This window comes from Ursus arctos, unplaced genomic scaffold (assembly GCF_023065955.2).
Source record: "Ursus arctos isolate Adak ecotype North America unplaced genomic scaffold, UrsArc2.0 scaffold_10, whole genome shotgun sequence".
NCBI lineage: Eukaryota > Metazoa > Chordata > Mammalia > Carnivora > Ursidae > Ursus > Ursus arctos.
The window spans coordinates 58900583-58916996 of record NW_026622764.1 but is presented as its reverse complement, the minus strand read 5'-3'; the positions used below and the strand labels follow the sequence as shown (position 1 = coordinate 58916996).

General features: G+C 35.6%; 1 protein-coding gene across 3 annotated transcripts in view; it reads right to left on the bottom strand.

Moving 5' to 3' along the window:
* Window positions 1-16414, bottom strand: part of WDFY2 (WD repeat and FYVE domain containing 2) — a 173873-nt gene that overhangs the window by 49176 nt on the left and 108283 nt on the right. For all 3 annotated transcript variants that reach the window (XR_006408846.3, XM_044381793.3, XM_057308912.1), the window contains exon 4: window positions 5415-5469. Coding sequence is in view for 2 of the 3 variants with exons in the window: in XM_044381793.3 (XP_044237728.1) it covers window positions 5415-5469 (55 nt within the window). In the remaining variant the exon portion in view is untranslated. The remainder of the gene's footprint in view (window positions 1-5414; window positions 5470-16414) is intronic.

The window sequence follows — 16414 nt, the reverse complement described above, 5'->3', positions numbered from 1 at the left end:
CACAATGGCATGCAAATATGTCTGAATCCCTCCTTCCACTTCTTTTGGGTATAAACCTGGAATAATCCTTGCTTAGTCATGATGTACTATCCTTTGTATATGCTGCTGAATTTGATTTGCTAAAATTTTTAGGTTTACTGCATCTGTTTTCATGGGGAAGGCTGGCCTGTATATTTCTTTTCTTGTACTGTCTTTGTCTAGTTTTAATGTCAGGTAGTGCTGACTTCAAAAATCAGTTGGAAAGTCTTTTTCTGAAAGAGTTTGCGCAGAGTTTGTATTGTTTCTTCCTTAAATGTTTGATAAAATTCACCAGTAAAGCCATCTGGGCCTGGGGTTTTCTTTGTGGGAAAGTTTTAATTATAAAGTCAATTTCTTTAGTAGATATATGGTTATTAGGGTTATCTATTTCTTCTTGAGTGACTTTTTGCAATTTTTACCTTTCAAAGATTTGTTCATTTCATTGAGGTTGTCAAATTTATTAGCATAAAGTTGTTCATAATATTCCGTATTATCCTTAAACATCCCTACAATCTCTAATAGTATCACTTCCCTTATTCCTGATATTGGTAACTTGCATCTTCTCTCTCTCTCTTTTTCTGGTAAGTCTGGCTAGAGGTTTATTGCTTTTATTCATCTTCTCAAAACAAACAAATAAAAACAACAGTTTTTGGTGTCATTGATATTTCTCTATTTTCTGTTTTCTATTTTATGAACTTCTGCTATGATCTCTTGTCTCTTCTGCTTAGTTTATGTTTCCATTTGTTCTTCTCTTTTGGGTTTCTTTTTTTTAAGATTTTATTTATTTATTTGAGAGAGAGAGAGAGAGAGAACAAGTGGGGGGAGGGGCAGAGGGAGAAGGAGACTCCCCACAAGCGGGGAGCCTGACACGCTTGATTCCAGGATCCAGGGATCACAACCTGAGCTGAAGGCAGATGCTGAAATGACTGAGCCACCCAGGTGTCCCTCTTTCTGGTTTCTTGATGTAGAAACTAACGCTGAGTTCAGACCTTTCTTCTCTTCTAACATAGGTGTTTAGTGCTATAAATTTCCCCTTAAGTACTGCTTTAGCGGCATACCATAAATTTTGATATGCTGTTTCCATTTTGATTTCTTCTTTGACCCATGGATTATTTCGATGGCCCATGATTATTTAGCTTCCTAATATTTGGGGATTTTTCAGAGATATTTCTGTTGACTCCTGCTTCAATACCATTTTGATCAGAGAACACACCTTGCATGACTTGAATTCTTCCAAATTTACTGAGACTCATTTTATGGCCCAGAATGTGGTCCACCTTGATAAATGTTGTGTGTGAAGTTGAAAAGAAAGTGTCTTGTGCTTTAGTTGAATGGAATGTTCTACAGATGCCGATTAGAGCATATTGGCTGTGTACTGTTCAAGCCTTTTATACCGTATTGACTTTCTGGCTACTTATCCTGTCAATTATTGATATTATTTGATCAATTATTAAGAGAGGAGTACTAAAATTTCTGACTAAAACTGAGGATGTGTCTATATCTTCTCCTGAAGTTTCATCAGGTTTTGCTTCACATATTTCAAAGCTATGTTTATTAAGAGTATAAACATTTAGGATCGTTATGCCCTCCTGATGGATTGACCCCTTAATCATTTTGAAATAATCTCTGGTAATATAATCCTTTATCCCTGATAATATTCTTTTCTCTAAAGTCTACTCCGACTACTATTAACATAGCCACTCCAGCCTTCTTTTGGCTACTGTTTGCACAGTATATCTTTCGTCATCCATTTATTTGTAACTGCTTTGTGTCTTTATATTTAAAGTGCATTTCTTGTAGGTGGTTTATATTTGGGTCTCCTTTTTTTCCACTCAATCTGATGGCCTCTGCCTTTTAATTGGCCTTAGACCACATACATTTAATATGATTATTGATAACTGGTAGGTTTAAATCTATCACCTTGCTATTTGTTTTCTATTTTCCCATGTGTTCTTTGTCCTCTTCCCTCTTATTCTTTTTTGGGGGAGAAGGAGTTAATTGAGAATGATTTTAATGATTCCACTTTATCTCCCCGGTTGGCTTATAAGTTATAACTTTTTGATTTGTTATTTAATGGTTGCTGTAGGGCTAGAAGTATACCTCTTTAACTTATCACAGTCCTCCTTCAAGTGATTCTATTTCACTTCCTGGGTAGTGTAAGAATCTTACAATAGTATACTTCCATTTCTCCCTGTTTCTTGGCTTTTGTGTTACTGATGCCAAACATTTTAATTTTACACATTACGACCCTCGTGCTACTTTATTATTTTTAGTTAAATGGCAAATTGTCTTTTTATAAGATTTAAATAATAAGAAAAAATCTTACAGTAACCACGCCTGGTGCTCTTCATCCTTTTGTGCGGATCCCTATTTTCCTTTGCCTTCATTTATTTCCTTCCTGAAAGACCTCCTTTAACATATCCTTTAGCGCAGGTCTATGAATTCTGTGTTTTATGCCTGAAAAAATTCTTATGTCACCTCCATTTTCAATATCTGTTAATATTTACTCACAGTGGACTGGTTCCTTTTAACTTTTATAACTTTACTCTTATTATTATGAATTCATCTTAAGCAGGACTTGTTTTTGCTGTGGGACGTCTGTGTGACTTGTCTTGTTGAAGAGAGCTTTTGAATTTATTTCTAGCAGGTACCACGAGGATACCACTGGCCCAGGACCAATTTTTATGTTAAATTCTTAAGCTGGAGCTTCTAAGCACTACATGAATGATTTAAATTTGTACTCCAAGATTTTAGGTTGCAATTTTCATTTATCTAGAAGACTCCTACACTCTATCCAGATTTGAGATCAGAAATAAATTATGCTATGATCTTCTGGGCCAACAAGTGGGAGAGTTTTGGCCCTCTCTTTTTCATGGGCATATAGCCCTTTATGCATTTCATCTTTATATGTAAATATCAGTGGCAACTTCCCACCTCACTCAAGCCCTAGGTCTCATCTTCTGTCCCTAAGTCAATGTTCATAAAAAGCTTCTAGCCATTAGAAGTTCTATTTTTCTCCCCCAAGATAGCTGTAATGTCAGGTAGTTTGCATATCACTCTGAGTTTTAGTTCTCTCTTTGCTTCTGGTACATGGGACTTTCCCTCCTGTTTCTCTCACGGGCTTAGCACTGCATTAAAAAAAATTAATGACAACTGGGATTTCAAAATGTCTTGATAAGCTGAGATGATGGACTTGATAAAATGAGATGATGAATAACCTGTAGTCCAGCATTTAGGCTAAAAACAAAACAAAACACCCCCCACACCAAAAAAAGCAACAGCTTCAGAAGTACAGGAGCTATAGCGTAATAACAACTTAAGTGAGAACCATTAAGCGGTTTGAGTTGACTGCTCCAGTGAGCCCACTGTGTAAAGTGGCTGTCAGAAGTTCACCCTTTATGGAACAGTGACCAGGAGAGGAAGGAAATACCGTTTTGTAGTTATCACATTACATATGTGTATTGGTTATCTACTGTATAACAAATTACACCAAACTTAATGGCTTAACACAATGAACATTTACTATCTCAGAGTTTCTGTGGATCAGAAATCTTGGTGCGGCTTAGCTTGGTGCCTCTGATGAAAGGTGTCTCAGAGGATGAAATCGAGGTACGTGGTGGGACTATGGTCTCATCTGTAAGACTGACAGAGGGAGGACCTGCGGAATTTCATGCTCTCATGTCAACTAGATTCAGTTGCTCGTAGGTTACTGAGCTACCTGAGGGCTTCAGTTGCTTACCAGCTACTGCTGTGGTCTCCCTCGGTTCCTCACCACATAGGCTTCTCCATAAAGTAGTTCACAAGATGGCAGCTGGCTTCCATGAGAACCAGCAAGAGCAGGAGAGGGCAGACAAGAAGGACTAGTCTCTATGCAACCTAATCTTAGAAGTGACATCCATCACTTGCCATATTTTAGGTCCAGTCTACACTCAAGGGGAGTCTACACTCTCCAAGGGCATGAATAACAGGAGACAAGGATCATCAGGAGCCATCTTAGAGGCTGCCTACCACGATGTGTCACATTTTGAAATGGCTCCAGAGGTACAACATGATATCCCAAGATCTGTGACCAAGACAACAAAAAAAATTTTTTTAAGAACAATAATTGAGGTCATGTAAAGGAGAATGTAAAATGTTTAGGCTAGAAACGAGAAGAGATAAGAGGAGGGGAGGAAGAGACCAGGGTGGGAACTTTCATGGCTGTTTAAAAAGCTGTCATGTGGGGCGCCTGGGTGGCACAGCGGTTAAGCGTCTGCCTTCCGCTCAGGGCGTGATCCCGGCGTTATGGGATCGAGCCCCACATCAGGCTCTTCCACTATGAGCCTGCTTCTTCATCTCCCACTCCCCCTGCTTGTATTTCCTCTCTCGCTGGCTGTCTCTATCTCTGTCGAATAAATAAATAAAATCTTTAAAAGAAAAAAAAAATAAAAAAAAAAATAAAAAGCTATCATGTGTAAGAGAGACTGTACTTAGTTTCTGTGGCTCCAATAGGCTGAACAAAAACCAACAGGGATACACTCTAGTACTTATAACACAACATTTTAATAATCTGGTTACCTGTTTGTAACCTCTACATAATTACAAACTGCTTATAGGCAGGTAACATACATGTTTTGTTTACTATTACAATCCTCAGTTATTGGAATTCAGTCGAAACCCAGTGAATACTTGGTAAGTATTATGTGAAAACAATTAAAGAATAAATCCATAGGGAAATGAATTTTGGCTCAAAATCTAGAAATAAAGAACTTAATGCTTAGAATTTTACAAACCAGGATGGGTTGCTAGGTATGTCTCTGGAGGTATCAGAAGAGAGTCTGGATAATCATGCAGGATGGATGAAGTCAAGAAATGTGGATGAAATAACCTCTAAGACTTAAAAGATCCACCTCTAATGTTCTGATCCTGTTACATCATTGGTCTGGATAAATAGATCATTACAGAAAATGGCTCCTGATCCATCTATGGTACACTGCCAATGTTGAAGACTCAATAAAACCTTAATTCCTTTCCCTTAGACAACATGGACACTCTAGGCCTTTTAAAATATTTAACCAAAAATGAAATGAGCCGCATGTAAAGTATCTCACTCCTAACACTGAACCCACTCTCCACCCCTGCTGCACTGCTTTGAGGCCGTGTGGTGTAACAGAGAGACAAAGGACAAAGGTCAGAGCTTCTGCGGTCACAACAACCCAGTCTGGTTCTGCACATTACCAGCTACCGGACCATAGGCAAGTCATTCAATGTCGTTAGGCTTCAGTTTCTTAATTCAAAGACTGGGATAATATTCACCTGAAAGGACAGCTCTGTTTTGTTCCCCCTGACTATTGTAAAGTGAAGCCGTCAAGAAACAGTTCAAAGTCTAGGTAAAAACATTGCTCTCTCATTCCTACCTTGATAGTTTTTCACAGGAGTCATCTTGTTATAATCTTCTGATAAAATAAACTCCTGCAAAAGAGAAGAAAAATATCAAGCAAAAGGAAATTCTGTAAGTGAATGATTATGTTTCGATAAAACCAGACTGCATAAAGAAACATCATCACAGAATTACAACATTAGTATTTTGCCAATCAACTCGGCATTTTTATACATCTTTAAAAGGAACAAACATAATTATGATCCAATGCAATTATAATTTTTACCTTGTAACACTAAAGTTGATTTTTTCTTTTTCTTTTTCTTTTTTTGAGTATGTGTGAGAAGAAAACTGGATCAAGTTCAGAGTCTTGACACTGGTCAATTTTGAAGATAACCCTCATTTAATTTGCTACAGCTGAAAATATGGCCGCTAAGCAAATAGATGGCAATCCTCTATAGATGAGCAAATTGGGTATTTTAAAGATTCTGTTTCTAATATTAGTAACTTATTTCTCCTTACAATAAGCTTCTCAAGGCTGCCTCTTACTCATCCCTACATCCCTAAGGTACATGGCACCGTGTCTTGGAATAGTAAGAAATCAGTAAGTACTGACCAAACAGGTACGTGAAAGGCATCTCCCAATCTCATGAGATTAATTTGGATGTCAAATTTACTCAGAAATAATTTCTATGTAACACATTATACATACTCTTTGTGAGGACACATAAAACCTGAGTGGGTGAGTCTGTGCGTGAGCGTGCGTGCACGCTTCACCTAAGCATCTACATATACCATGACCTATATCTAGAAGCCAATCAAGTGTTTATAAGCCCCAGCCAGGTTTTGAGTCCTTTAGCGTCTTTCAAATGCAAAATATCCATATACTCTTAAACAGTAAGTTGTCAAACATAAGAAAAGCTGGAAAGGATAATAAATTGATGCCTTCATCTGAGCTTAGAAACAGAACAGTGAGTCTTTTCAAAACATTTGGAGGCTTCCAGAATGTTTCCTTGAGGACTTAAAGGTGTGTGGGAGGACAGATGTGTAAATTCCTTACTTGCTATCTGGGTATTTACTGAGTTGACATAGTGTAACTTTTTAGAAGAAAATACTTATTTTATTGTTTTTATGATAGATGCCGCAAAGTTAAGTATAAGGTGATGTGACAGAATACAGGAGGTAACAAAGTTCCTTTGGGTGTTCACTTTCCTACCCTGTCCTTCAAGAAGCTTACCTACAAAATGGATTTTCTTCCCCGTGATTTTCTCAGTAAAAACATTATTCAACTTGTCACTTTTTAAATTCCTTTCAGTATTCCTTCAAGAAGTAGCACTATGCTCATTTCTCATTTCTGAAGAGTTAGACTCACCACTGAAGAGAGCAGACTAATTTTTAAAAGTAGTAAAGTCGTTCTCCCATGAGAAGCTGATGGTGTGGGTAAGGAAGCTGCGCGCGCATCTCGGCCTCGCCTCACTACCGCCCTCCGTCCCAAGCAGGACTGGCTTAATCCTGAGCCTCCCACTTTAGAGGGCCCCAAATTTCCTCACACACACACTGAATAAATTTATTAAAACCGTTATTATTTAGGCAAGTGTTTGCTGACTATACTGAAATGGTTTTCTAGCGTGGGCAAAAGGTCACTCAATTCCTCTCAGGACAAGGCAGGGTACAAAATGGAACAACTGGATGCAGATCTGTATTTAGAATCAACATATTAGAATTAACAAACACTGTAAAATTACCAGTTCACTGCACTGGTACACTTAATTTTTTTGTTCATTTGCTTTTCCTATGACAATAGAAACACATAATCATGGAGAAAATATGGGAGATTTTGTCAGCCTTTTTTATTCTTATTTTTTTGATCAAAGAAACAATATGCTACTTTAAAGAAATGTAAGAGAGATGGGCATTTAAAAGTCCCTTGTGATATTGTTTCTCAGAGAAAACTATTATAAAAAGTATTGTTGGAATAATATACATAATAAAACAAAAATATTAATACTTTTTAAATTCAGTTTTTTATTTTAATTCTAGTATAGTTAACGTACAGTGTCATATTAGTTTCAGGTGTACAATATAGTGATTCAATACTTGCACACATCACCCGGTGTCTTCACAAACGCACTCTTTAATCCCCGTCACTTATTCCCCCTTCCCCCTCCCCCCGGCAACCATCACAGTGTAGTCTCTCTAGTTCAGAGTCTGTTTCTTGGTTTGTCTTTTTCTTCCCCTTTGCTCATTTGTTTTGTTTCCAAATTCCACATATGAATAAAATCATATGGTATTTGTCTTTCTGACTTAAAATGTTAATGCTTTTTAACAAGGCTTTTTTTCTGTTAACAAATCATGTATATCATTCCCACAAGTACATGTTTATCAACTTCCTTCTTTTTAATCACGGTATAGAATGTGCGGTAATGGTCTTCTACCGATAAATGCCTACATTTCCAGTTTTCCTTATTTAAAAATATTACAGTCAATACATTTTATCTTTTTACATCTCTAACAATATTTCAATGAAATAAAGTTCTAGAATTGTTGGATGAGAGGGCATGATGATTTAAAATTTGATAGATCCTGCCAAATTGACTTTTTAAAAGATTTTTTATCTATTAACACTCACAAACAATATAATGTGAAAGTGTTGCTGTAGCTTGAAATATTTTGTTAGGTTTAACCAATCAAAGCTCAGTAGACCAAAGATGTACACATTAAACAGTTTTTTAATTCATCTTTCCACCTTCCCTTCTTTACATTCAACTGTCTACATATCTATCATCTTAACTTTTTTTTAATACTTAATTTTTTTAGAGCATTTTTAAATTCACAGCAAAATTGAGAGGAAGGCACAGAGATTCCTCACATACCCCTCCAAACAGCCTCCCCCATTAACATCTCTCACCAGAGTGGTACACTTATTACAACTGATGAACCTACATTGACATGTCATTATCCCCCAATCCAAAGTCCATAGTTTACCTCCGGGTTCGCTCTTGATATTGCAAATTCTGTGGTTTTTGATAAATGGATACTGACATGTATCCACTATGATAGTGTCATGCAGAAATATTTCCACTGCCCTAAAAATCCTCTGTGCTCTGTCTATTCATCTTTCTTTTCCCACCTAATTCTGGCACCACTGATCTTTTCACTGTCTCCAAAGACTTACCCTTTTCCGACTGTCGCAAAGTTGGAATCGTACGGTTCGCAGCCATTTTAAATTGGTTTCTTTTACGTAGTACTACGCATTTAAGTTTCCTCCATGTCTTTTTATGGCTTGATAGCTCATTCTCTCTAGCACTGAATACTATTCCATTGACTGGATGTACCACAGTTAATCTTTTCATGTACAGAAGGACATCTGGGTTGCCTCCAAATTTTTGTCAATTATCAATCAAGCTGCTATAAACATCTGTGTACAGGTTTTTGTAGGGACACAAGTTTTCAACTCCTTTGGATAAAAAAGCAAGGATTGCTGGGCTGTATGTTGAGTATGTTTAGTTTTAAGAGAATGACCAGGGGGACAGGGTAATTGGGTAATGGATACTGGGGAAGGCACGTGATGTAATGAGCGCTGGGTATTATATAAGACTGATGAATCACAGACCTGTACCCCTGAAACAAATAACACATTATATGCTACTTAATTGAATTTAAACTAAAAAAAAAAAAAAAAAAAAAAGAACGACCAACGTGGCTGTACCATTGTGAATTTCCACTAGCAGTGTATGAGAGCTCCTGTTGCTTCTCATCCTTGGCAGCATTTAGTGTTGCCAATGTTCTGGATTTTGGTCACTCTATTAAGTGTGTAGTGGTATCTCATTTTAATTTGCGTTTCTCTGATGACACAGGATATGGAGGCATCTTTTCATATGCTTACTTGCCATTTGTAGATCTTGGGTGAGGTGTCTGTTAAGGTCTTTGGCTCACATTTAATCTCTTATTGTTGAGATTTAGGAGTTTTTCAACTATTTTGAATAACTCCTTTTATCAGATATATATCATCTGCAAATATTTTCTCCCATTCTGTGGCTTGTCCTTTTATTCCCTTTACAGTGTTTTGCAGAAAAGAAATGTTTCATTTTAATGAAACACAGTTTATCAATTCTTGCTTTCATCATACCTGTGCTATAGTATCTAAGATGTCATCAACAAACCCAAAGTCATCTAAATTTTCTCCTATGTTATCTTCTAGTTTTATAGTTTTGCATTTTACATGTAGGGTCTGTGAGTTATTCCAAGTTAATTTTTGTGAAGGGTATAAGGTCTTGTCTAGATTTATTTTTTTACATGTGGATATCCGGTTGTTCCAGCATGATTTGTTGAGAAGACTATCTTTTCTCCATTGTATTGTTTTTGCTCCTCTGTTGACTTTATTTATGAGGGTCTATTTCTGGGCTCTCTGTTCTGCTCCACTGAGCTACCTGTCTGTTCTTTCACCCATACCACACTATCTTGATTACTATAGCTTTACAGTAGGTCTTGAAGTTGGGCAGTGTTAATCCTCCAACTTTGTTCTTCTCCAATGTTGTGTATATTGGAGAAATTATATAAACTTAAGAATCAGTTTATCGAGATCTATAAAATAACTTGTTGGGATTTGGATTGGGATTGCACTGAATTTATAGATCAAGTTGGGAAGAACTGACATTTTGACAATATGGAGTCCTCCTATCCATGAACATGGATCTCTCTCCATTTATTTAAGTTTTTAAAAATTTCATTCATCAGAGTTTTATAGTTCACTTCATAGAGATCTTATACATACTTTGTTACATATATACCAAAGTATTTCATTTTGGGGGGTGCTAATGTAAACGGTACTGTGTTTTTAATTTCAAATTCTGCTTGTTCATTATTGGCATTTAAGAAACAACTGACTTTTATATATTAACTTTGTATCCTGCAGCCTTGATATAATTGTTTGTTAGTTCCAGGAGGCATTTTTGGTCAATTCTTTCAGATTTTTCTACAGAGACAATCATGTCATCTACAAAGAGTGTTATTTCTTTCTTCCCAATCGGGATACCTTTTATTTTCCTTTCCTTGTCTTACTACATTAGCTAAAACTTCCAGTACAATGTTGAAAGGAATGGTAAGGGGCTCATCCTTGCCTTACACCTGATTTTAGCGGGAAAGCTTCTGGTTTCTCACCACACCTAATCGTTTTTAATGTTCACTGTAACAGATCAAATGGTTCAGTACATATAAATAAAAAGTCAGTAATTATCTCCACCTTCTATCTCATCCCTTTTGAGGAAACCAGTGTTAACAGTCTGGTGTCTTGTTTCACATCTTTCTTTCTCCTTTATCTTTATATCAACATATGTAAACGCATAGAGGGGTTGGGTTTTTATTTGTTTTGTTGGACAAAAATAGGGTCACACTATAGACATTACTCTACGAACTTGCTGCTTTCATTTATAATATATCAGAGCTATCTTTCCAGGGCAAAACACATGATTCTAATTTATTCTTCCTGGTGGCTATCTCGTACTCCAAAACATGAATATGCCATATTTTACTCACATACTCTCTGTTAAATGGACATTCTACTTTCTACTATTATAACAATACAGCACAAAATGTCTTTGCATATATAAACATATGAATTAATGTACAGGTTGAAAGATTGCTAGTTCAAAGATTATAAATACTTAATATTTTAATAAATTCTTCCAGATCTCACTTTCCAAAAGTATGCGGCATTTCAACTCCCTACCATCTGACCCTCATGCAATAGCCTATTTCCCCATATCTAATCAGCGCTGGATATTACTCATCTTTTCAGTTTTCTGCCAAATTGATATGCAAACAAATATAACTCACTATGACTTAATATATATTACCCTAACTGCTTATGAGCTAGAGCACTTTTTATATGTTTATTTGCCATATTCCTTTCTTGTTCTATGAATTTCCTCCTTAAATCCTACCACAGCTTGATTTCTTAAAAAGGAGAGCGTGAGCCAAAACTTAAGTACTGCTGCTTTATTTGACGGTGCAATTTCAGCAGTGTGAATGAAGGAAAAGCAAAAAGCAGCAGAGAAAGTTAGGTTGTACAGCACCAAGCTGGCCTGTATTTCATGAAGAAGCCCAGTTAGTTTTCTAGCATACAGGAAGTCTCTAACAGATAGAATTTAAATACCAGGCTTTGGAAGAATCCGTTGGAGGAAGGGATGGAGAGGGAATTTATCTGCCAGCTCTCTCCTCCCTTGCTTTAAATTTTGATCAAAACTCCATGGGAACTTAGCTTCCTCCTTCTTTTGGAAGATCATACTATCCAGCCTTGTTAACAGCCACTGGGGGCGTCAGATCTTAGGCTCTGCAAGAGGTGTGCTTCATACAACTCAGAAAGTTGCTGAGAAACCAGAGAGCTATTTTCCTTAAGTTTTCATTTAAAGACAGCAAAGTACAGTGGTTAAGAGTTAAGAGATTGGGCACTGGAGCCAAATTGTCTGGTTTAAATCCTGGCTAAGACACATACTAGTTATACGATCTTGGACAAGCTGCTCAAGATCTCTGCACTTCAGTTTCTGTTTGTGTAACAGTAATAGCCTCATAAGACTGTGGTGAGGATTTGGTTAATATTTAGAAAGCTTTTAAAGCAGTGCCTGGCACACAGTAAGTACTCTATGAGAGTTAAGTAAAATAAATAAATGCTACTTTTCTAAAATGAATTAAGGAGTCTCTCTTTAAAAAAAAATTCTGGAATACATTGAACAACTTTAATCAAAGAATTAGACAGAATTTGGCTATAAAATACTGAATGCCTGGTTCTTTTTAAAATAGCAGCTCTTTAACAACTTTTCTAATTTCTCGTATAGTTATGAGTCTCATAAGCTTTCTTACCTCTCTTTGGGTCAAATTTATTAATTTATATTTTATTATAAAATCATCCACTTCCTTTTAAGTTTTCTAACATATTACCATAGAACTAACGTAACACTGTCTGCTGAATTTTTTTAACCGTCTTTCATATAAAGGCAATTCTAGAATAAGAGTAATTATGAAAATGTAAATTTGTTCCAACACGATTGGTGAATTAGGAAACAATTTGAGAATAGCTCAAATTTCATGTCACTTTTACATGATTTTGTCCAGAAACACTAGATGAGCACAGAAAACTGAACCAAGCTACATAGGAATACATAAACCAGAGACACACAGATCTCAAACATCTACCGGCTACCTCAGTGTACCACCCCTTGGGAGTCCCACTTATCTACATCTGGTATTAAAACTTGGCCTTCTGATTTCAGATTACCTCCTCCCACCATTTCGAAATAACTCACAAGCTGCAATACTTTTGAGGCACACTTCCACAAGCAAACATTAGGCCTTTTTCAAGGTAAAGCGCCATGGTTATGACAATGTTTATGTATTCCCTAATTTAGCATGTCTAAAGCCGTGCTACATCATTATGAGCGTCCCGTCTTTACTATTTATGTATCATGGACTAAGTTGTGTGTGTGTGTGTGTGTGTGTGTGTGTGTGTGTTTAACAAAGTTTTTAAGTGTTGTATTCCTAACTTCATTTTCCCCTAAGCCATTTACGGTTTTTGTTGTGCAATTCCACATAGTGCAGTGATTTTTAAAAATATGTTGCATTATAGCAGAAATGAGTGGTTATATATATAATGTGGTTACACCTCTTTCCTTATGCTTAACATTATATACTTCTTATTTCTTGTTTTCCAGATGGGCCAAGGAAATTATCTATTTTATCAGTACTTTCTAAAACTCAGCTTTTGGTTTTATTTACTGTCCTTTGTTTTCTCTATCTTTAATTTCAGTACTCATTTTTATAATTCTCTCTTCCAAACTTCTTTCGGTTTATTTTATCACTTTTGTGTAACTTAAGTTGAATGCTCAGATTCACATGTATAACAACTTTTTATTTTAAAGTAAAATTTTAAGGTAAAATTCTCTAATATAGATATGACTGTATTCCATAGGTTTTTAGACAAAGTGGTTCTCCTTTAGAAAGATTTCTGTATTATTTTATGTATTTCAGGACTATATCTATATTTAATTACTCTTTCAATTAGGAAATTACTTAGAAAAAATGCTTAATTAGCAAGCACTTATATTTATGGCTACCTTTTTGTTACTGCTTTCTAGTTTTACTGGTTTATATTCAGAAAACATAGTATCTTTACTTTTCAAAATTTACTGATTTTCTTTTTAGTCAAGATATTCATGATTTTGTAAATGTTCCGTAGATATAAGAAAAAAATGTATTTTATCCGAAGTTCTAGATCTATTTGTGTATCTATTCAATGAAACGATGATAGTTTTCAAATGCTCTATATATTCACTTTTCTTGCCTACTTGAATTTCACATTCAAAAATAGATGTTCTAAAGAAATGTGCTTTTCTTTTAGAAATGTGCTTCATTTTAAATGTTTATTATTCTGACGATAAAAGTAATATGTATGATAAATTTTAAAATGGAACACTATCAGGAAGAAAAATTTAAATAGTCTATACTTCTGCCAAAGAGTGTTAATTACTATTAATATTTTTATTATTTTGCTTTTCCATCTTTTCCCATGTGTACATAAAAACACATTAAATTGGAATAGTACCACTGATACTGTTTTGTAGTTCTCCTTTTTAACTTAACATTACCATGTGAGCATTTCCAATGTCTTTAAATATTCTTTGAAAATACACATTTAATGGCTACATAATATTCCACCGGAAGGCTACATAAGATTTTATCTAATTCGTCCCTGACTGGTACATTTCTAAGACACCAATGTTTTTATTATTATAAAAATAATAGTTAAAATAATATTTATTATTATAAATAATCTTTCTTTTCATGATTATTTTCTTTGGATGGTCTAGAAATGTAGAGTTATTGATAGAAATACTTCTCAAGCTCTCGTTACATATGACCAAAACTTTTTCTAAATAGTTAATGCCAATTCATGTCTCCTCTATCAGTGTACAAGACAGACCATTTTATCCAATGCCAGCCAACAGGTATATAACAAAGTCGATATTACTCAGGCAAAAATAAAATTAAAAAGAATTTCACACATTCAAATGTTTATTAGCCCCAAGTATTTTCCTTTATGACTTTTCTGCTGTCTACAGGGTTTTAGTGCTTTTCTTATCTAATTGTACATGCTTGTCAACTGAAAATATTATCCTTCCTCTGTCATATTTTAAGCAACAATGTATTTTCTTTTAAAATGCACTTAAATAGCTTTTTTTACACTGAGAAGTTTTGAATTTTATGCAAATATTATATTTGCCTTTGTGATTTGCATTTTTTAAGCCTACACATTCTTCCTGATAGTTTATAAATAACCACTCTAGTCACCTCTAGTTTTTTGTTTTTCATTTTTTAACGCTTTACTTTGTATATCAAAGTTGCTTATAAGAGATGAGATGAGAACTAAAATAGATTTTTTTTTAAAGCAAGCCAACTGCTTTGGCACTATTTATTTAATCACTTTTCCCATCTATGACTGACGTGTGATGTCTTCTTTCCCATATTCTATGTTCTTACATATAATTGGGTCTGTTTGGGAGTTATCTAACTCTGCTCTATTGACCATCTATTCTATTCTTGTGTTAAAACGAAAATGATATATTACTCCAGATATCAAATGTGTGTTAATACAGAGGATGTATGTCTCCTAATTTTTCTTCTTAAAAAAAATGTAGCTCCCTAAGACCCAGCAATTGCACTACTAGGTATTTACCCCAAAGATACAAAATATAGTGATCTGAAGGGGCACCTGCACCCCAATGTTTATAGCAGCACTATCCACAATAGTCAAACTATGGGAAAAGCCCAGATGTCCATCAACAGATGAATGGATAAAGAAGACGTGGTGTGTGTATTTATATATATATATAAATATTTATTTATATATATATAAATATATTTATGATGTCACATATGATGTCATGGTCGATGATTACCATAATCTTTTTATAGAGAAATATCACATTAAGAATTCTGACTGGAATTGCATGAAATCTCGAAATTCAGGAAGACTTGGCCTTTGTAAGTCTTCTTTTATGTACATTAGTAAATTTTTATAACTTTTTTTGCCTAAATTTCACTTTTCTTTTTGAGATCATTTTTAAGAGTTCTGGTGTTAACTTCCGTGAATGGGATTGTTTTCCATTACTTGGTAGACTTTGAGTGAAAAAAGACAGATTCACAGGTGCTACTTTTGGATTAAAACTGAAAAATAGTGATATCACAGTTCCTGGAGACACACTATGGACCCACTAAAAAATCTTGATTTGTGGCAGTCATAGTGAGGAGATCAATGCCGGATAGGGTACTTGGTTAAATGAGACATTTAACACAGTCGTAACTCCAAAGGGCAGAATGAAACAGCATTCTATTCCTAAGACTTAGAAGGAAAGGAAAAAGGCATGTTTCAGATCAAATTAAGGACAGAGGGGGGAAAAAAGGGCAAAACTGGTTTAGGTCCAACGTTACGGGCTATTACTAACAGCCAGTGCTTTGGGCTGAGGGTGGAGTAAAGAATATAAATGGAGTAATACTATAATGCTTCTTTGTACATTTGTCAACACTTTTTCTTTTTTTTTTTTCTTTTTTTAAATTTTATTTATTCATTCGACAGAGGTAGAGACAGCCAGCGAGAGAGGGAACACAAGCAGGGGGAGCGGGAGAGGAAGAAGCAGGCTCATAGCGGAAGAGCCTGATGTGGGGCTCGATCCCATAACGCCGGGATCACGCCCTGAGCCAAGGCAGACGCCCAACCGCTGTTCCACCCAGGCGCCCCTGTCAACACTTTTTCTACTCCTCTTTGTCTCTTTGAATTCCTACAAAAACCAGGTCCTCCATAATGAATCAATCAGAAGGTAATATTACTTTATTTGGGCAACATCGTACTGCAAAGAGAAGTTGCCAGCATGCCCTGTCACTAAAGAATGTACAACAAGGCCCATGCTTGCGTATACACATGCCATTCTCAACCCCCGTGTGGCATGTTTCACAAGAACAGTAATTACTTTCTCTTGGTTTATAAAA